Source organism: Macaca fascicularis, chromosome 11, assembly GCF_037993035.2.
Source record: "Macaca fascicularis isolate 582-1 chromosome 11, T2T-MFA8v1.1".
Taxonomy (NCBI): Eukaryota; Metazoa; Chordata; class Mammalia; order Primates; family Cercopithecidae; genus Macaca; species Macaca fascicularis.
In genome coordinates, this window is record NC_088385.1 from 8458317 (window position 1) to 8480659 (window position 22343).

A 22343-nucleotide genomic window follows, 5' to 3' on the forward strand; every position below is an offset into this window, starting at 1 on the left:
TATTTTATTTATTCTATAAATGCATTATAGGTGTTTTAGTCTTAGGTTTTGGACTCAGAGACCTCTTCAGATTGCCCTCAATGATTCTAACAGACTTTCCAGAACTCAAAGGCTCAGAGCCTTTTTCAATTACATAGTTTGGATTTTTTCCCAAAAATATTCTTTTTTTTTTTTTTTTGCAGCTGTCTTTGATAGTTAAAATTGTTAGACACTCAGGCACTAAAATCAATGTTCTGTGTACATCTCTCACTTCATAGTTTTGCTATGCATGTCTTCTACCAGATTTATGTCATTAAAATAGGAATAAATCACTTCTGGGATACAGAGTTTTTCACTTCCTTGTTACTGAATCATAGTTCTGTTTCCCCCAATATATTATGAAATAGTACATTTTAAAATTTCAGAATGTTTTCTAAAACTCACCGTGTATACAAAGCAAGGGCAGTAACCTCACACTAATTTTTGTTTCTATGACAAGTAAGTCTCATTTATCTGCCATGAAAAATTGCTTGGGCATGATAATTATCTTTTTTTCTGTAGAATGATGCAACATATGTATTTCTTCTTATCCCTTTAAATCTACTTGTTTATTAACACTGTAATTATCAAGGGTTGCCATTGGATCACTATCTAATATCCAGCCCAAAATATATTTATTAAAAACCTTCATTATGAACTTTGTTGTCATTTTCATGATATACAAGACCATTTCTGGTCTTTTCTCTTTACAATGTTACACTACCTTGCTCATGAAGTACCACCAGCACATCAAACCCAGACTTCTGTTGTCCTGACTCCCACAATAGTTCCTTTTGGACCTACTTTTCAGGAAAATCTTTAAGATTAATACCCCTTACTACCCTCTCTCAGTCCTTTCTCTATGTAATTGTGACCAGAGGTAATATGCATAATTTACCTGAGCAGATAACTCCTGCATCCTCCTTGTGCCTGCAGTTTTGCTGCCCCCAGCCATGTGAATGGCACTGCCAAATGCGGGATTCTTTTCCATTGCATTTCATCTCATCCAGCCAGATGGGCCCTGTTCCTTCTCCAAAATGAGCAGAACCAGTGGCATTAATGGCCTCTCCACAGCCCAGCTGTCTGCACACCACATGGGCATCGCTCAGGTCCCAGCTGTCATCACAGATGGTGCCCCAGGAGCCCTCATGATAAATCTCTACTCTCCCAGCACAGCGACCTCCTCCATTTACCAAGCGAAGTTGACCACTCTCTGCAAAGAGAAATGAAAATATTAATAACGAGCAGAATGCTCGTTATTAATATTTTCATAGATTTGTCACAGAGTCTCACCTATGCAGGCCACAGCACTTTCTTCTGGAATGGTAGGCCTTGTTGGGCCTATAGATGATGAATTGCATGAGGACAGTGTTTGCGACTGGTTTCCTGCAAACACCAAAGTACTTAGTCATACAAGATACAAAAGGTTAGGGGAGTCAGACGAAATGTTATATGGATGAGTTGAGGACAAACATAGCTTAGAGAGAGAGGGGAAGGTGGATGGTCAACACGTTTGGAATAAATCAGGTGCTTTGAGATGGGCTTGGCACATAGTAAGCACTGGATAACTATAAAGTCCATCAAAATTAGGTTTGCTCACCCTCTGAAAGACAAATGAGGTTAATACTCTGAAGCATGAATTAGTATTCATTCTTTTCATGACCCTTCAAAATGGATCACTGCATTTCACTTTTGTTCTTCAACCCTATGTACACCTTCTCTTAAGACTCATCACTGGCTGCCCCTCATCCTCTTACCTGAGCAAATTACAGAGGCCACTTGCCCTGAAGGACATAGTGAAGCACCCAGAGCAGTTACAGGACAATCTCCCATGTGCTGCTCAGTCCCAGTGCAGTGAAACATATGCCTCCAGACCTGACCATTTCCTTTTCCAAAATGTGCTCCTCCTGGGGTAGAAAGGGCAACTCCACATTTAAGCTGCTGGCAAAGAACGTGGGCATCTTCTATGTCCCAGTGAGAGTTGCAGAGGGATCCCCAGGCATCAAGCGTTTTGAGCTCCACTCTGCCCTCACATGGGGTCTTGCCATTCACCAAGCGAATTTCTGTGTATCCTGGAAGGAGACAGGGCTTTAGAAAAAGACAGCTATGATTCCCTAACCCCGTCCCTTTCACAGTATGAGAACCAATTAAAGATGTTTTCTGGGTCTTACTTGAGCAGACTACTCCAACATCCCTGCTGTGGCTACAAGTTCCTTCTGGGCGGGGTGCTACTGGGCAGAGTGAAAGATGGGACTCATGTCCCTCACACTGGAATTCTTCAGCCCAGATCTGTCCATTTCCCTCTCCAAAGTGAGCTCCCCCCAGGATAGAGACGACTGTGCCACACTGTAATTCCCTACAGAGAACACTGGCAGCTTCCAGAGAGAAGTCCGAATCACAGACGGAGCCCCATGTGTCACCATGCTTCACTTCAACGCGTCCAGAACAGGGAATGTCTCCTCCAACCAGTCTGGGTTCCCTGTGGGCTGAAAAATAAATATTATTTCAGTGAGAGATAATATGATTCCCAGATTTCCATTCATGATGAGGGTGAGGAAGGTGGTGTGGAATGGGAAATGGAGACCAGGGTGCTCAGTGATTTCCTACACTTGTTTGTCTTGGCTTTTCTGCCTTAAGTTGGGTATGGATAATTCTAGTTCTCCCTATTCCTAGCTGAACTCATCCATCTGAGAGAATTCTGGGACTTCACCTTGCACAGCCAACCATCCCCAGAAGCAATGATAACTCTGTTCTTCCAACATTTTGCTTACTTTATTCATAATAACATCAGAGACCACAAACAATGTGTATCTACTATCGCTGTCTCTTAGTCTTGCACTCATTCCTGCATGCACTGCAATCTGGGGTCTGCTCAACCTTTTTGAATTGTTCTATGTAAAGCTTTTCAATATACTTCTCATTTTCAAAATGAACATCAGACTTCTTCCTTTTGATGTCTGTTACATTTGGTATACGTGACCCTTCTTTGCACCATTTTCTCCTCCATTCTTTCTGACACTGCTTTATCAAAACATTTCATGTATTCCTTGAGTCAAGGTTCTGTCCGTAACCTTCTCATCTGCTCAATGGACATGTCTCAACTGCCAATAAATATATTTTCATCCATACTTTTTTCTTTAATTTTAGATCCACAAACATATCTGCTTAGACATGTGGAACTTAAAATATTCAAAGTTGAATGAATTATTGTATGACAAGCCCACTATATGCTTTATTTAATTAATGATATGCAGACCAAATTAGAATCACCTAAAATTGAACCACCACTTTATCTCACCACAAATAATGGTAATAATGATAGCAGTGAATATTACGTGAGCATCTATTATATTATATATATGGCATTCCAATAAGCATTTAACAAACATTATTTCATTTAATCCTTAAGATTGCCTTAGGAGACAATTGTTAATATAATTCTGATTTTACAGACAAGGAATCTGAAACATAGAGAGGTGAGATGTAGTAATTTGCTAAGGTAACACAACAAATTACTACAGAATTAGTAAGAGGACAGAATTTGAAGCCAGACAGCATATTCCAGAGCCTAAAGTGCTGACCCTCATGAAACATTACACATGTAGAAAACCACCATATCTCTTGGTCCTCCAGCATATTTCTTCTTCTGCATATTTATTGCTATTGCCGTAAAGTGATTTGTCATCATCTGTCATGCAGACCTCTACAATAGCTTCCTAAATTGTTTCCTTGCTTCTAAGTCTTTTTTCCAAGAAATTTATGCCATGATTATAAATATATTAATAAATTTCAAATATTTTCATGTGATGTTTTTTCTTTAGCTAACTTAATGTTTCCTTAAAATTTATGCAATGATCCCTTACATACTTTCTTATGATTTCTGTAATAATCATGCACGCAGTAATTAATCCAAAAGTATCAGTGTAACGACCTATGACATAACAACCTATAACGTTGTCTGACTATTTTAGGCATCTGATGATGGGTGGGTTAAAAAGGCTGCCACAGAGTTTAGTCTGTCAGTGAAGATAGATAATACTAAAAATAATCATCATCATCATATTAGCTAACATGTACTTATAGCTCACTGTGTAATTCCTGTGAGGTAGGCCCTATTACCACTCCCATTTTTCTTCTGAGCAAACTGCAGCACAAACAGCTTTTACAGATTCCCTAATTTCATCCAGCTATTAAAATTAAGGAGAGGTGATAAACACTATTTCTTTAGTGCACTTTAAAATAGTATGCTGTTACCTTAAAAGCTTTAATATCTATTATTTTATCAACCAAATTTGATGCTCCAGCCTAAAGATGCTTGGGCATGCCATAATTTTCATACTTCTGTGCCTCTGTAGAAACTTTTCTTTCTACTTAAAATGTATTTCCCTACCTTAAGTACCTAGGAAAAAGCTACTTCTTTTCAAAGCTATTCAATTTCTCACTAACAGCCTTCTCCTCCACAAACACAGTTCACTACAAGATATACATATTTTAATAGTGACGAATCCAAAAATAGAAATATATATTAGACATAAAACTAACAAATAAAGGAGCCATCTGCTCTGTTTTAGACTTTGTAGGAGAGAATACCATAGATCTAAACTGGATCTTGAAAAAAGATGAGGAGTTTGCCAAATACAGAGTGGGTGAAAAAACCTTTAAGGAATATACTCATTAAATAGCATGGTGTCACTGAAGAATTATAAGTAACTTACTGTAGCTGAAATTTAAAATGTAAAGAAAAGACACACCAGAAATAATAAATGGAATTTATATTATGAAGATGCTCTTTGTCAAGTTAAGGAACACAACCATCAACATAAGTGAGTTTCTTTGAAAATAGTCAGACACAATATAAAGTACTTAAGAAATACAAACTATTTCTTTTAACTCATTCTTTAAAAGAAATAAAGGAACTGGAAGCATTCCCCTTGAAAACTGGCACAAGACAGGGATGCCCTCTCGCACCACTCTTATTCAACATAGTTTTGGAAGTTCTGGCCACGGCAATCAAGCAAGAGAAAGAAATAAAGGGTATTCAATTAGGAAAAGAGTAAGTCAAATTGTCCCTGTTTGCAGATGACATGATTGTATATTTAGAAAACCCCATCGTCTCAGCCCAAAATCTCCTTAAGCTCATAAGCAACTTCAGCAAAGTCTCAGGATACAAAATCAATGTGCAAAAATCACAAGCATTCCTATACACCAATAACAGACAAACAGAGAGACAAATCATGAGTGAACTCCCATTCACAATTGCTTCAAAGAGAATAAAATACCTAGGAATCCAACTTACAAGGGATGTGAACGACCTCTTCAAGGAGAACTACAAACCACTGCTCAATGAAATAAAAGAGGACACAAACAAATGGAGGATCATTCCATGCTCATGGATAGGAAGAATCAATATTGTGCAAATGGCCATACTGCCCAAGGTAATTTATAGATTCAATACCATCCCCATCAAGCTACCAAAGACTTTCCTTCACAGAATTGGAAAAAACTACTTTAAACTTCATATGGAACCAAAAAAGAGTCTGCATTGCCAAGACAATCCTAAGCCAAAAGAACAAAGCTGGAGGCAGCACACTACTGACTTCAAACTATACTAGAGGGCTACAGTAACCAAAACAGCATGGTACTGGGACCAAAACAGAGATATACACCAATGGAACAGTGCAGAGCCCTCAGAAACAATACCACACATCTACAACCATCTGATCTTTGACAAACCTGACAAAAACAAGAAATGGAGAAAGGATTCCCTATTTAATAAATGGTGCTAGGAAAACTGGCTAGCCATAAGTAGAAAGCTGAAACTGGATCCTTTCCTTACACCTTATACAAAAATTAATTCTAGATGGATTAGAGACTTAAATGTTAGACCTAAAACCATAAAAACTCTAAAAGAAAACCTAGGCAATACCATTCAGGACATAGGCATGGGCAAGGACTTCATGTCTAAAACACCAAAAGCAATGGCAACAAAAGCCAAAATTGACAAATGGTATCTAATTAAACTAAAGAGCTTCTGCACAGCAAAAGAAACTATCATCAGATTGAACAGTCAACCTACAGAATGGGAGAAAATTTTTGCAATCTACTCATCTAACAAAGGGCTAATATGCAGAACATACAAAGAACTCAAACAAATTTACAAGAAATAAGCCCATCAAAAAGTGGGCAAATGATATGAACAGACACTTCTCAAAAGAAGATATTTATGCAGCCAACAGACACATGAAAAAATGCTCATCATCACTAGCCATCAGAGAAATGCAAATCAAAACCACAATGAGATACCATCTCACACCAGTTAAAATGGCGATCCTTAAAAAGTCAAGAAACAACAGGTGCTGGAGAGGATGTGGAGAAACAGGAACACTTTTACACTCTTGGTGGGACTGTAAACAGTTCAACCATTGTGGAAGACAGTGTGGTGATTCCTCAAGGATCTAGAACTAGAAATACCATTTGACCCAGCCATCCCTTTACTGGGTATATACCCAAAGGATTATAAATCATGCTGCTATAAAGACACATGCACACGTATGTTTATTGCGGTACTATTCACAATAGCAAAGACTTGGAACCAACCCAAATGTCCATCAATGACAGACTGGATTAAGAAAATGTGACATATACACCATGGAGTACCATGCAGCCATAAAAAAAGGATGAGTTTATGTCCTTTGTAGGGACATGGATTCAGCTGGAAACCATCATTCTCAGCAAACTATTGCAAGAACAGAAAACCAAACACCGCATGTTCTCACTCATAGGTGGGAATTGAACAATGAGAACACTTGGACACAGGAAGAGGAACACCACACACTGGGGCCTATCGTGGGGTCGGGGGAGGGGTGAGGGATAGCATTAGGAGATATACCTAATGTAAATGATGAGTTAATGGGTGCAGCACACCAACATGGCACATGTATACATATGTAACAAACCTGCACATTGTGCACATGTACCCTAGAACTTAAAGTATAAAAAAAAAAAGAAAATTCAGTTGAAAATGAGGCCTTCTAAAGGTCTTAAGTCCTTTATAGATATCTGCTATCTAATATCAACAATTTTTGTAATCTCTTGATGTTACTATCACCATTATATAGATACACCGTCAGCCCACGCCAATCTACATACTCTGATTTACTTTCATCTCTCATAAACCTTTCACCTGATACTAAAATGTCTTAGAAAATGTTTTGAATATGACCATATTCTGTACTACAGCAATATAGAATACCTCAGCATGTCAAAATTTCACCAATTATCCATTAAATCTGCACAAAGCAAATTCCTATCCAAATTTGAGATGAAAAACATGTTACTTTCTAAACATAGGTCAGAGTTTAAAGCAAACAACACCTCTACAACACAAATAATTTATGACCCTTGAGTGGGATGGTCTTTCATTTCTTCTTTTTGAATCTTTATTCAAGCATGAAATTTCTCTAAGATATCATTAACTAGTATTCATATGATCCCAACCCCTTTTGGACAGCCCTAAATCTTTAAGTAAAAGCAATTTCCTAGATCAAGTCAAATTCTGGTTTGTTGTAACCTCTTACTCTTTTGTTTGGATCCATCTTGAACAAACTAAATCAAAAGAAAACCAGTTAAAAAGAAACAAACAAAAAACCAAATATTTTGTTTTCCATTGTGAAAACTCATTAAGCAATTGAAAAAAAGTCTCTTCTATAAATATCCTCTTGTTTTCTTTGTCCTAACATATTTGAGTCAGGGCAGAGGACAAATTCTCCTACTCAGAAAGTGACTTGGAGACTCCATCCTCAGCCTTTATTTCGTGAATCTGCTAGTAACATGTTAATCTATCCTATGGGTCGCTTTGCTTGTATCATTACTCTTTAGACATGGTTAGAATATTGGAAATGTATCCCTCTAATTGATTTTTTTCTGCTAAATCTCTGACTGTGTTTTTACATAAAAGCCATTAAGTAAATTTTTGCACCTGGATTTAGTGCCATTATCAACAACTTTTCCCCTGGCATAGGTAACTGAATCTGTTTTCCTTTCTTTCTCTAGAAAGATGAAGAGATCTACAAAGAGCTTTAACATAATTAGAGATATAATTAACTAGAATTACTTCCTTTTGTTTAGTGATAAATAAAATATGCAATTATGATTTAAAGAAGCATTAATGTATTTTCAATATCTAATGCTTTTCAGACTCTGAAGAAGTATAGATCATCATAATCTCAGAATTATTTCTCAATCCTAAGTTGAAATACAGCATAGCTCAGATGAACTGTTTCTTAAGGTCAGATGTCCTCTCTAGTACATACACAGACATCACAAACAAAATGTCTGAGATTCAAAGTAATTTTATGACCAAAATTTCCTAGACCTTTTTCTGTCAACAATTTATCTTAAATTGTTTCCAATTCTCCTGCTTAGTTGAATTCTTCTGGTTCTTTTCAGCTATATAGCCCTGTGTTATATAAAAGTTAAAGAATTTAAACATATTATCAAATTCGTAGCTTGAATTTGGCAGGCACAGAGAAAGCATGTCCATTATTGAAAGAGACAGCATGTCATCATTGACAGAGACAGTATCAGTATGTCATCATTGAAAGTATCAAGTAAATCAAGAAACAAAAGTATAAACTATATTACTAACAAAACATGTAAAAAGCTAAAAACCAAGGCCCCCAACATAAGTAGAAGAACTTCCAAAACCTAAAGAAATATAACAAAGGAGTTTGCAAAAGGAAATAAAAAGTGCACATGGCAAATAGCAAACAAAAATACAGCTCTGTAAAGTATGGAGCCCATCTTAAGTTGCAAATTTATATTATTTATGATTTCTATTATACACATCTGAATAGAATCCTGAATAATTTAGAACATGTTACCGTAAGTAAGGGATTCTAGTAATGCAACCTAAAATATGGGTGTGGTTGAATGGAGTCGATGGGCAGAATGGATTAATGACTCAGGTATGAGAGGCTAAAAAGCTAATGAGTCTTACACATGGTAAAATGTTTGGGCAAACCTCACTTTGAAAAGAAAACCATGTGCTCACTGATGCTTAAAAAATGCAGAATTTATTGGGCAAAGTACAAGAAACAAAACTACAAAAAAATCAGAATATTTGCATGACGTGGATTCTTCTTGCCACTTTTAGCATTTACAAGAAAGATGAATTCAGACTACAGTAGTCAGAATGCAAGCAGAAATGGGAGGAGAAATATCAATTTTATAAGGTGGTATGGTCTGCCTGCAGGTGTTGTACATAGTTAATCAAGAGTCCCATAATTTGGAATTGAAAAATTGAAGATAAAACTCTAAGTATCCTGTCCCCCAAATTGAGATGGTGGTAAAACTATAGCCTTATCAGAAGATAAAACTGATGCTCCAGATACAAAGGCAATGAGTCCACTGGCAAAGACGGAATTTAGGTCTTGTCCTTCCTCCCAAACCCACAGTTTCAAATGGCCTTAAGACAGTGGTCAATAATTAAAGAGAAGGGCTGGTCATAGCATAGATCAAAGTATATTTATATGGCCTTGGACTATAGTTCCTTTCAGATGGTATTGGGTTATAAAGCAAGTAGACTGGAAGCTTAGTAACCTTGTAAAGAACTTTTTTGTTGAACTTGAGAGTAGCTGACATCAGCCCTTGATTAGTCAGTCTTGAAAGTAATCCAAAGGTCCCTAAACCAATATTAGCAGAAGGTGGATTGTGAAAGGTGTGCTGTCCTTAGATAGAGATATTCTCCAAACCAAACTTGGAGGTAACTGTGAAGAATAATGTGCCAGGAAGAACTACCCTGAGAGCAACACTGGGGCCCATGAAGGAGAGTGGACAGAAGACACCTTCTCAGAGGCCTGCACGTCGTCTACTAGATTGGCTTTCCAAGGAACTCTCTGAGCTGTGGGGTGGCTCATCCTTCCTGTCCAGTAGCGTTTGATAATCACTTCAGCAAATCTATTCTGAATGTTTCTTGGTGACAACAGAGACACCAGAACAGCCTTAAACTGCTTACCTATTTGACTAATTTTAAATGAGAAAAAGTAAACACTGTCTTTCTTTAGCCACTATTATTTGTTTCTCTTTTACATACAGCAGAACTTAATGCTAATCAATGTAAAATACAATTAATAAGAAAATATACAAACCATTATAAATTTAGAAGAAAAACCTATAAACTAAAATATTTATATTAATAAAACAGAAGAAATAAAACTTAAGACTCAACTCAAGAAGTTAGGGGCCAAAAAGAAATCAAACTTTAGGAAATCTGAAGAGAATTATTAGAAAGAAAAGTAAATTTTAATGAATTCGAAAGCAAATAAAGGTAATATTAATTTTTTTAAATCCAAATAATGATTTTCTAAAAAAATTTAGCTAAGAAAATGGCTAATCTTGTCAGGTAAAATAAATTAAAAGAATAAATGAATACACACGGTAATAAATACTAAGAAATGTCATAGACATGGAAGTAATTTCAGACAGCTCTTTAAATACTGATGTGAAATTTGATCAAGAAATTTTACTAAGTGAATACTTAAGGTACAAAACAATTTATACAACATGTCACCCTTTGGCTAATGAAAGCAAATGATAGCTATATATAGATTTGTTTGTATTTTCTTGTATTTACCTGAAATATCTCAAATAATATATAAATATTCCAACCACATAAGTTGACTGTGAGGAAAAGAATTGGATAGTAGTGGGGGAAGAGTTTACACTTTTTTCTTTTGAAGTTTAAACCATGTGATTATATTGCCAGGTCAAGAATATTTTCTAAAAAGTAATATAGCAATTCAAATTTACATCTTAAATGATTGCCTTTTTTTCAATCGGAGGATAATTTCCACTTAACTAGAGGTAAGCACCATTTGTAACATCAGGGAAATGCCCCTCGCTGCATGCCTAGGTTGGGAGGTATCTGGAGCCATACTGTTGGTTAGAGGACATGCAACACGTACAAGTTTCCATTCTGTGAGGTCTCTACATGTTTAATGGTTTTCTTGTACACTGTGTTTTCTAAAGTCTTTCCGTTGCAGAGTAAAAGTTACATTTACTTTAGAATTATTTTAAAAGCATCACTTTTCAACAAAGTTAGCATTTGTATAAATATAATTAGCATAAAATACTAAAGATTATCCACAAACCCAACCAGTTTACAACTCATTTTTGAGCTTTTTAAAGAGGTTGCAGTGAAATATCCACAGGTTTTCAAAAAAAAGACAATTCTTTCACAGTACAATAGAGGGAGCTGAAGGTTATGTCAGTTTATCCAACATGGTTATTTTTAAATCTTTTGGCGACATCCTGTGAAAAAAATATTGAATTCTCTTTTTTAAATTTTAATCCTCCTTAATCTCTTATACTTCTATTGATTTAAAAATTACTCAAAAACCAAAGTGAGCAAAACCCAAACACTTCTATCTAAAGTGAAATGTGAATTGTAAACTTATCTGTCTCTCCAAGTGGAATTTGTGTAGATATTTTCTGGTTTCTTTAGAATGATCTAGTCATAAGGACCAATGTTTCTTTTCAATGTCAAAGGCAGTACTGGAAATTTACACCCTTCTTCTTAACAAGTTGATTGAAAGTCATACCTGAGCAAGTAATTTTGGCTTCTTCATAGTGATCACAGGTAAGTCCACCCCACTGCCAGTTCTTGCAGTCCCAAAGAGAAGTTTCATTTCCGTTACAGCTACTTAGAAACAGCCACGTGTTTGTTGCCTGGATTTTGGAGTATACTTGATAGGATGTTTTGAGTGCAGATCCACATCCCAGCTGCCTGCAAACCACATCAGCTTCTTTCAGTCCCCAGCCTCTGTCACACACCTTCCCTAACAGTCTCTGAATCTCCACCTCAACTGTCCCAGCACACCGGCTGCCTCCACCTCTAAGTCTTAGCTCCAGATCTGATCCATCTGCAAAAGAAACATAAACTTAAACCATCGATACATATGGAGGTTAGCTTCCAGAGCATTTTTTTTGTCTTTTTTCTTCTCTGATACTGATACACTGGAAATTATAGCTTACTTATTTCCTGACTTTTTAAGAAACAATAAGATAGACCACAAATTTTTGTTAGAAATGGGATTGTAGTTTCAAGGGTTGATAAAAATTGTCAATGGCAGAAAGATATGAGCAATTCTGCTTTAAAAGAGATTTCTCAAAAAGTGGGTGAAGGATATGAACAGATACTTCTGAAAAGAAGGCATTTATGTGGACAACAAACATATGAAAAATAGCTCATCATCACTGGTCATTAGAGAAATGCAAATCAAAACCACAATGAGATACCATCTCATCACAGTTAGAATTGCGATCATTAAAAAGTGTGGAAACAGATGTTGGCAAGGATGTGGAGAAATAGGAATGCTTTTACACTGTTTGGTGGGAGTGTAAATTAGTTCAACCATTATGGAAGACAGTGTGGTGATTCCTTAAGGATCTAGAACTAGAAATACCATTTGACCCAGCGATCCCATTACTGGGTATACACCCAAAGGATTACAAATCTTTCTACTATAAAAACACATGCACATGTATGTTTATTGCAGCACTATTCACAATAGCAAAGACTTGGAACCAACCCAAATGCCCATCAATAATAGACTGGATAAAGAACATGTGGTACACATACACCATGGAATACTATGCAGCCATAAAAAAGAATGAGTTTATGTCCCTTGAAGGGACACGGATGAAGCTACAAACCATCATCCTCAGCAAACTAACACAAGAACAGAAAACCAAACACCTCATGTTCTCACTCATAACTGGGAATTGAACAATGAGAACACATGGACACAGGAAAAGGAACATCACACACTGGGGCCTATCAGGGGGTGGGGGGAAAGGGGAGGGAGAGCATTAGGACAAGTACCTAATGCATGGGGGGTTAAAACCTAGATGACAGGTTGATACGTGAAGCAGACCACCATGGCACATGTATACCCATGTAACAAACCTGCACATTAAACACATGTATCCCAGAACTTAAAGTTAAAAAAATAAGTAAATTTAAAATTTTACAAAGAGATTCCTACGAAATTTTGTCTCTCTGAGCTCCAGGTAGATTCTGAGTTTGAAGTGTGCTCCATAACAGTAGTCTGAGTAATTATTACAGAGAATGACGTCAGACAACTCTCCAAACTAGTTGAATAAAGAACATGTCAAAGATTACAAGTATAAAGGAATTCCCAGCAAGGAATCTACTAGGCATTTCTACTTCTTACATCTATTCCTACTCCTAAGGAGCACAGGACTTTCTCTTTCTGCTTTTCTTTTTGTTTAGTGCTTTGGTTTTGGTTTTAACGTACCAGAACATGTTACGCCAGCATCTTCATTGTGATTGCAATAATGCTTTCCCCATTCATGGTGTTTACATTGCCAGACCGCAGGTTCATGTCCCTGGCAAGAAACACTGTCAAGCCAGATGTGTCCGAATCCCTCACTGGCGTTAACTCGACCAATGGCGGTGATAGCAGTTGGACATCCCAGTTGCTTGCATGCCACAGCAGCATCATGACTGTCCCAGCCATCATCACATATTGTCCCCCATTCTCCTTGGAATCTCACTTCTAATCTTCCTGAACATTCAGTGACTCCATCTACCAGTCTCAGGCTCAGATCTGCTCCCTCTGTAACAGATACACAACAGGTCTGCGATAAGGAAGTAAGAACATGAGACTATAAATAGCTGTACCTAAGATGAGTTCAGGAAAACGGGAGAGATGTAAGTGGAGACAGAGAAAACTGTGATGTACTGTACTAGCACTGGAAATCATTCAAGATGGAAGGAGGAGTGGATCAGGCAAGAAGATGGACATCTCAGTATAGACAGCATATATTACAGGAAGTGTTTCTAACAGGAGATCCAGGGACTGAATTTCATCTAGAGACCTGCTATTTGACCACCACAGAGTTCTTGTTAGAACTGTTTACTTTTTCTGGTTAATATATATTCGCACGTGTTTAACTGGCACCTGCATCCTTCAGTTTGCCTCCATACTTAGCAATCCCTTTTGCCTCTGACTGCATTCTCCATTGATACTACCTAGCCTGTGTTGTATACCTGAACCTGTTGTGTCCACTTCCTTAGTTTAAAAGCAGAGCAAAGAGAAAGGAGGCTTCAGTACTACAATTTTCACCTTCCCCAAATCAATATTCTTCAAAGAATAGACGTTGATTCTGAAGAATATTCTGTAATAAATTAAACTGGTTTTTTCCTCTGGCAGTTTCCATTTTCATTCTCACAATATTATTTATTGTGATTCCTCAGCATGTGCTAACTGGGGGCCTAGAGAAATTTTGATGGGTAAAAGAGAATGGAAGGTATAGTCTGTGGTTTTTCTACTCCAAATTCTTCACATTCTTCAGCTAACAAAACCTATCTTTCTTATAGGAGTTCCATTCACTGTGGTTCAGGCTATAGCTGATCACATTGTTCAACAAGAAAAAGCCTGTTCAAGACATGCAGAAAGAGATAGAACCCAGATGACATTGTTCAAGAACCTGAATCCAACCATGCATGAGGCTAACTATACCCTCTGAATTTCCCAGTTTTGTGAGCCAGTATTCTCTTTGTTTTAAATGAGTTTGAATGGAAGTTCATTTATTTGCACAGAGAGAGAGAGAAAGAGAAAGAGAAAGAGAGAGAGAGAGAGAGAGAGAGAGAGAGAGAGAGAGAGAGAGAGAGAGAGAGAAAGAGAAAGAAACCTGGTGAAGATAGGGATTTTTTTACTCTTATTTTCCTAAGTGTTCTCTGGGGTTCAAGACACACTCAATCTCCTTTTATACTAAGAATTCAACAGAAAAACGAAGAGTGGTTCTCTGCACACACAAACCATTGTACCTGCCCCCAGTCTGAGTATCAACGTGAAAGTCTCTAGACAGATACAATGCATATCCAGTATAAATAAAATTTTAATGGGAAACCAATATTGATTTTTAAAAAGTGATTTGCTTCTGTGAATTTGAAAAATGATTTGGGAAAGAGTGGGTTAATGAGGCTAATGAGGAGGCTTTTGTAGATTAGATGATAACTGGAGTGGTTTTGTCTTAAAACTTCATAGTGCAAAATTTCCTAGTAAAGCCCTTCCTTCCTTCCTTTTTCCCCTCTTTTTCTTTTCGGTCTCTCCCTTTCTTTATGGGCTTTTCCTAAACACTGTCTTCTTTTCTTATGACCTGGATCTCAGTTTCACTATACACCCTTCTTCCCTAACCTATTTCTCCTAATTTCAGGTAAGGTAAAAAGTCCACAGGTATCAGAACTGAAACCTGAAGTTAGGTTAAAATGTGGTGACAAAAGAAGCAGATTTCATTATGTTCTTAAGAGTTCAGGCTTTTAAGATTTATTACCCCTTTCTTTTGTCCTCTCCTGGAGAATAGAATGAGCCAAGATCAGTCCTTACTTGAGCAAATCACTCCAGCATCCTCAGCATGATCACAGTTATGCTTTCCCCATCCTTGATGTTTGCAGTTCCAGAGAGCTGACTCATTTCCGCTGCATATAAGATCATCAAACCAGATTGGTCCAGAGCCTTCTCCAAAATTAGCTGAACCAGAGAAACTGACAGCACTTCCACATTCAAGTTGTTTACAAACCACAGATGCATGATCGATGTTGAAGTTATCATCACACACTGTTCCCCACTGTCCTTGGAATTTGATCTCTATTCTTCCAGAACACTTATTCCCTCCATTCGTCAGCCTCATTTCCAAATCGGATCCATCTGGAGCGGAGAAAAGACCAGAGTTCAGAAGTTACATTCATTTAGAAGTGATTTTAGAAAATAAGTTTCCTCTGGACACTTGGGATTTGATGTTGTCCTTAAAATGGTGCCTGATTTTGGATGTTGCCCAGCTCCACACAGTGGAGAATTTTAGTATGTTAAAATCTAGGAAGCAATTAGGATTTTTATCTGTATCTACTTACAAAGGAAAATATTTACAGATTAAAGTTTTTAAACTTTCTGTTTTGTTTTGTTTCCTTCCATTACTAGGACAGATGTAAATACTTTTTATATAGAAATAGATAAATTCGACTCAACTTATTTAAATTTGACTCCAGCTAAAGCTTTAGGTGTATAAATTTCAAAAAGCAAATTGATTAACTCCACTGGTAGTTATAAAACAACAGAAAATAAGAGCTAAACGTACTACACTGATGTTTTAGCTAAACAGCCCGTTCTATAGACAGCAATAATTATGATAAGAGCCTGCTAAAATTTATGATAATTTTAAACTTTGCAGTAGATGTTACTTTTGTTATTCTCCATTTCACACCTCCCATAGTGGTTAAAAATAAGAGGAAAGAAGGAGGAGATGAAAGAGGAAGAGGAGAAAGAAGAAAGAGAACTGAGTCACCAAGAGAACCATGAGAATCTTCAGCAACTGTTACTTACCAAACAGTATGCCAGTAGTTTTACATGTATTATATCATTGAGTCCTCAGAGACTGAAGTTTAAAGAGATTTGACAACTTGCACAAAATCATAGGATATTAGCTATGGAAAATTTATTTCAGCATTTTTCTAGATGCTACTGTGTGTTTCTCTTATCACATCACAATACCTGGACAGAGATAAGTCCTTTCTATAGTCGGTCCTCTGGGAGAGAGAGAGGCTGGGAGGTGAGAGGGTTGCATAAAAAATTAATGAAACAGGCCAATCATGGTGGCTCACGCCTGTAATTCCAGCATTTTGGAAGGCCAAGTCAGGCAGATCACCTGAGGTCAGGAGTTGGAGACCAGCCGGGCCAACATGGTGAAACACCGTCTCTACTAAAAATATAAAAATTAGCCAGGTGTGGTGGCAGGTGCCTATAATCCCAGCTACTCGGGAGGCTAAGGCAGGAGAATCACTTGAACCTGGGAGGTGGAGGTTGCAGTGAGCCGAGATTGTACCATCGCACTCCAGGCTGGGGGACAAGAGTGAGACTTCGTTTCCAAAAAAAAAAGAATGAAACAAACAAGGAGAAACGGGGAGCCCAGGAATCTGAATTGGGTCAGAAATGTGCCCTTGGGATTTGCCAGCAGAAAGTCCTGACACATGGCTTTCTCAGTTATTGTGGGGCCAATTGCAATAAAACATATGAAGATGTTTTGTAAATTAAAACCACAACGTAAATGAAATGAATAGCACTGCACACTGGATCAAGCAATTATACTTTCAAAGAATCCTTCCTACAACAAGAAATGATGTATTAAAGCTAGAAATAGTTGATTTTTGTTCACTAAGTTGATTGTCAGTTAATGGACAAAAGGGTAATAATTTGTGGGTCAACACATCAAAATAAGTCACTGGGAAAGAGAAAAAGGAAATAACTTAGATGTCATGATATTTCTATGATATAGGAATAGTAGGTTACATTAAGCTTACTGAATATAAAATTTAAGCTATCACTTTTTGGCTTTTTGGTTAAGATCACGTATAAAATTGAAGCCAGTCACTTCCTCATTAATCACAGTGTTCAGAATTATTTTCATTTAAAAAAAAAATGCCCTTGTGTTTTGTGGTTTTCTAGCAATGGATTGAGTACTTTTATGCAGGAACTAGATTGCTTACAGGAAAGTGGCTTATTCTAGGTTTTAACCCATCTGCATATTTCTTCCCCACCAAGGATTTTGTGTTGAGGCTTTGACTAATGCAAGTCTTACCTGAGCAAGTCACTCCAGCATCTTGTTGGTGAGTACAGTTACTATGCTTTCCCCATCCATCATGTTTGCAGTCCCAAAGAGCTGACTCATTCCCACGACAAGAAACATGATCCATCCAAATGCGTCCAGAACCTGCACTGGAATTAGCCCATCCAGTGGCTTTGATAGCAGTTGGACATCCCAGCTGGTTACAAATCACAGAGACCGCTTCCATGCTCCAGCCATTATTACACACCGTTCCCCACTCCTCCTGGACTTTCACTTCCACTCTCCCACTACACTTGTTTTCACCATCCACTAGCCTCAGCTCCTTGGTTGTTCCTCCTGCAACAGTGGATTAAGACAGTCACTGGCCAAGGTCGCAAAAAGCAGGTAAAAAATTATTTTTTACATAAATTATTTATCCTTCAAACTCAGATTTGAGAACCATCCCAGTTCTATACATGGTAAAATAGAAGAACGTTATTTCACAGTCATTCAAATATAAGTATCAGTATTACTGGTTTCAAATTAAGCAGTGCTATATAACCAGTAAAGGCAAGTAACTCAATAATGTTTAATAGCTTTATTTTATGGTTGAAGAGTCTTAATAGTGGCAATTTATATAATTTCCATGAAGCGTTTTCAAGTTAAATAAGATTCTACAAAACGTTATGGGGATGAACTTTTTACATTTCTCCAAAATCGTAAGGTCGATAGAAAGAAGGCTAATAGAGAATTTATGAAGATGAAAAGACTAGTTGTAAGAAATTTAACCCTTATTTCATACAAATATGTAAAATAGCATAAATCTTAAAAACACTAGACTGAAACTTATCTACTTAAATAAAAATTAAGATGGATATATTTTCCTGCTATTTTCTACCATAAAATAAACCTGTTTGTACTCTCTTCCCACCCCCAGATGATAGATGATCTCAGTTGCCTCCTTGGCATTATTTTAGCTTTATTTAGGAATCCAGTGGTCCCACCAACCAGGCATCTCTCAATACATTTTTAGATAAATTTTGGCATTTGAATTTACTAATGTGTTTCCCAAATTCACTTTTGTTCTAATGATTCTGAAGTTTCTCCTCCTTTGTATTCTTTCCTATTTTTTAGCTCAACATTATTTCTAATCTTTAAGTAAAATTCATCTTTCTGCTGTGAGTTTATTTTATTTGGTGAGGAACCATGCTAATATTTTGGTGTCGCATGGTTAGATTTTTATTGTGTGCTTTTAATAATATCTGATCCTTTGAATACATGGAGCATGTCACCTAGTTTTTAGATGCTACTCAGCCTTCAGAAAAATTGTTTGCTTTTTAACTGTTCTTGTCAGAGTGGGTGAAGGCTGTAAGTAAATTTGACAGAGTACTCACCAAGAGAACTGGTGACAAAACAGGCACTGAGAAGTAAGACCACAGCAATAGTGAAGGGACTCAAGTTGACAAAATGTCTTCTGACGTCTGTGAAAAAAAAAAGAGGGCAAAAGTAGCATCTTCCCAAAAAAAGACTTTGGAGAAGATAGACAGTTTCAGAGGTTAATTAACAAAGAAGGTCAAACCAAGACAGAAAACCCTTCCTTTTAAATTGCAAGGTGGGCAGGAAACATTCATACCCAGGCTCATATAGTTTCAGTGAAATAGCTTTGAAAATGTTTATGTTTATAGGCAACCTAGAGGTGAGGGACTAGAAGAAGGTTGGTGGTGGAAATGAGAATTGCAAGGGCAACCCTTAAAACTTGGAAAATGAGAACAACATCAGTGAAACTTATAGTAGACAATTCTCCCAGCAGGCACAGGGAAGGTATCCTGAGATTTCTCTATTCCCTAACCATCTCGATATTCAATAACGGATGCCCCCATCTTCAAGACTACCTGAGCCGCACTGATAGAGGATAAGTTCCATGAGTAAATGAATTATATCTATCATGTTCACCATAATTTCACCAGTACCTGGCTTGATGCTTGCCAAATGGTAGCTAGCTGAACAATACCTTGATGGAATAAAGTGACGATATTCATATCTGAAAAGCTCAAATATTAAATCTTGTCATCTTTACCTGTATCATTATCACATAATACACTCTTTAATGCTGTTATTACTCTCATATCTTCTTATTACTCTAACCCAACACTAATTTAAAACTAAAACTGCTAAATGATTTTAACATGTCCAAATAACTCTTGAAATAGATAACTCACTTATCAGAGTAGATAATCTTCTTTATGTAATTAACTCTCTATCCATATTCATTTCTGCGTATTCCATCTTTTCTAACAACGATTTTTTCATACTCAATACATTTCAGTTAACTTTAGTTCCTGACTTAATTTCACCTCAGCAGTTTTACAAAATTAATGCCAACTCTGATTCCTATATCACATCTTCAATTTTGAATCTATGGCAAATCAAAGATGCTGCCATATAAGCCTATGTCCTTTTTCCACTCCTTACTCTCCTCATGCCAATCACTTTTAAATCACATCCATTGACTGTCATAATAATATACCCCATTAAAGGGGAAATGTAGAATAAATGAGAAGCTTTTACCAGCAGATCCAGAGTCTTCAAGTAGCACCATTCTGAGTTTGTTCATTCCAAAGTTTTATAACTTCAATGATTCTTAAATCTTCTTGTATTATTCCGTAGAAATGTTCTTCTAAAGAAAAGGACTAAGAATTCTAAAAATCACTTCACTCTCATGAAAATGAAAAGGCTACATACGGAGGCGGAGTCAACCCAAAAAGGGAAGTCATTGAAAGAGCTGAGGTTCCATTTCGTACTCATGTTTTCTTCAATATGGGACATGAAACAACCAAAGGAAATTGGGAAACACTTCCCACAGATTTCGAAAAATTAGAGGAAATACTAACTCATATGCTGCTGTTGCTTAATTAAATATTTTACATTTTTGAACTTCATTTTGGACAAATATATGAGATACAAAAAGGTACTGTCATGTAGAAAAATTATGTAAAAAAACTAAAGCAAAACAGATAAAACATAATTAAATAATTAATGTTTTATTATATCCACTTTTAATTTTATTTCCATAATCAAATGTGTCTAATGAGTAATTTTGTGTAAGTTGTTGAGACACAGCATTTGTCATTTCTTTTCTAATGGGATGAAGTACACCAAGAGAATTAGCCATGACTATTACTGATATTACAAATGGTGAAACAAAAATTAGCAAAACATGGTTTTAGCTCTATATAACTCAGATTCAAGTAAGAGAAACACATATGATAACAACAATGAACATAAAGTTAAAGTGTGGGGGTAAAAATAATGGATGAAGTAGTCCTATCTATTGAGAGAAAGGAATGAACAGTCAGAAAACTCTTTTCTCTGAGGAAAGGCTTAAATTGTGTCCTAAAAGATGAGAAAAACATTGCCAAAGGGACAAATGATAAAGGAGTTTAAGGCATAAGAAATAGCACATACAAATGAATATTTATATATAAAAACACATCAGCTCAAAATAACTACTAATAGTTCATCATGGCATACATATTGTCAGGTGTTAGTGATGGGCCTGAAATGGGGAATTAAAGTAGCACCTCCAGCCTTCCAAAGAAACATTCACTAGAACCCAGTCAACAAAGGCACCCTGCTTTCTTCCATTTCTTGGGCATGCCAAATCTCTCCCTGCCTCATGGTATGTCATACATATTGTTCCTTCTGTGTTTACTGCCTCCCTACCAGTACCTTTCTCTAAGATAATTCTTACTCACGTATACTTTATTTCTCAGTTAATCATCCCTTCATTAGGAGAAATAACTCCAACCCTGAATGACCCCAGAAAATAAACACTCAAGATACCCTGTACTTATGAGGACTGTCGATTATGTTTTTATATTTATTGTTTATCTTACTTGCTAGTCTTAAGATACCAGGATAGGAACTGCCTTTTTTTAAAAAAGACATCTACCAGTCCCTCCCAGATGGTAGGCTCGATATTACCTTTTTGTTGTTGTTGATAATGTTGTTATCATCGCTGAGGTAAACAAGGACTACATGAAGAGGAGTTTTATATACCAAGGTAAAGAATTATAATTTTACACTGCAGGCAAGTAATGACATTAAATAGTTTGAAACATGAATATTAAAGTGCTTTGTCTTTTACATATTTCATCTTGCTAGCAACTTTGAGGATGATTGGTGGCCAGGGTAAAAATGGAAATAAGAGCAAGACTAAATGCAGTGAAAGTGAATATTATAGCAAAAACCTAGTAGAATAAGAGCCTACTTGAAAAGATATAGTAGAAAAATGGAAGAAATAGACTGGTGCAAAATTAAAAAGCTAGGTGAACAAGACATTTTTGCTTTCATTCAAAATGAAGAAACAGGAAGTGTGTTTACCATCCCACCTGAAACAACTAAAAGCCAAACCAAATATGTGTAGCAGTGATTTTCAAGACACTGAAAATGAGGCAACAAGAATAGTTGTTGCCTGGATCTCAAGGATTGTGATCCATGAGTGATGAGCAGCTAAGCTGAGTTTACTGCCTTGAGATAGTTTCCAGGCTACCATGGAGTAGGAAACCCAGAGAATGATCAGAGGAGTACCAGAGTTGGGGAGAAGCAGCTGAGAATCTGGGAGACTAAGGTGGCTAGGATTCACAGGAAATAGTCTCATAGAGGAGAAAGTTGCAGGGGGAGAGAGAGAGAGAGAGAGA

At 36.8% G+C, this 22343-nt stretch overlaps 1 protein-coding gene and 1 long non-coding RNA gene across 12 annotated transcripts in view; one reads left to right on the plus strand and one right to left on the minus strand.

The window, feature by feature from the left end:
- Positions 1-22343, minus strand: part of CD163 (CD163 molecule) — a 168400-nt gene that overhangs the window by 14711 nt on the left and 131346 nt on the right. For 4 of the 11 annotated variants that reach the window (XM_074005846.1, XM_065523675.2, XM_074005847.1 and 1 more), the window contains 9 exons: positions 19038-19124; positions 17677-18000; positions 15432-15752; positions 13338-13658; positions 11619-11939; positions 2190-2504; positions 1776-2090; positions 1312-1404; positions 917-1231 (listed from right to left, as the gene is read on the minus strand). In XM_074005846.1, coding sequence (XP_073861947.1) covers positions 917-1231; positions 1312-1404; positions 1776-2090; positions 2190-2504; positions 11619-11939; positions 13338-13658; positions 15432-15752; positions 17677-17890 — 2215 coding nt within the window. In that variant the 5' untranslated portion in view covers positions 17891-18000; positions 19038-19124. Of the gene's footprint in view, positions 1-916; positions 1232-1311; positions 1405-1775; positions 2505-11618; positions 11940-13337; positions 13659-15431; positions 15753-17676; positions 18001-19037; positions 19125-20211; positions 20345-22343 lie in introns of those variants that run through there. The other 7 variants (XM_005570019.5, XM_005570017.5, XM_045364663.3 and 4 more) reach the window with 4 other exon arrangements.
- On the plus strand, positions 17990-20714 carry LOC107126633 (uncharacterized). Its single transcript, XR_001483248.4, has 2 exons — positions 17990-18048; positions 20311-20714. It is a non-coding gene; the product is annotated as an uncharacterized lncRNA (long non-coding RNA).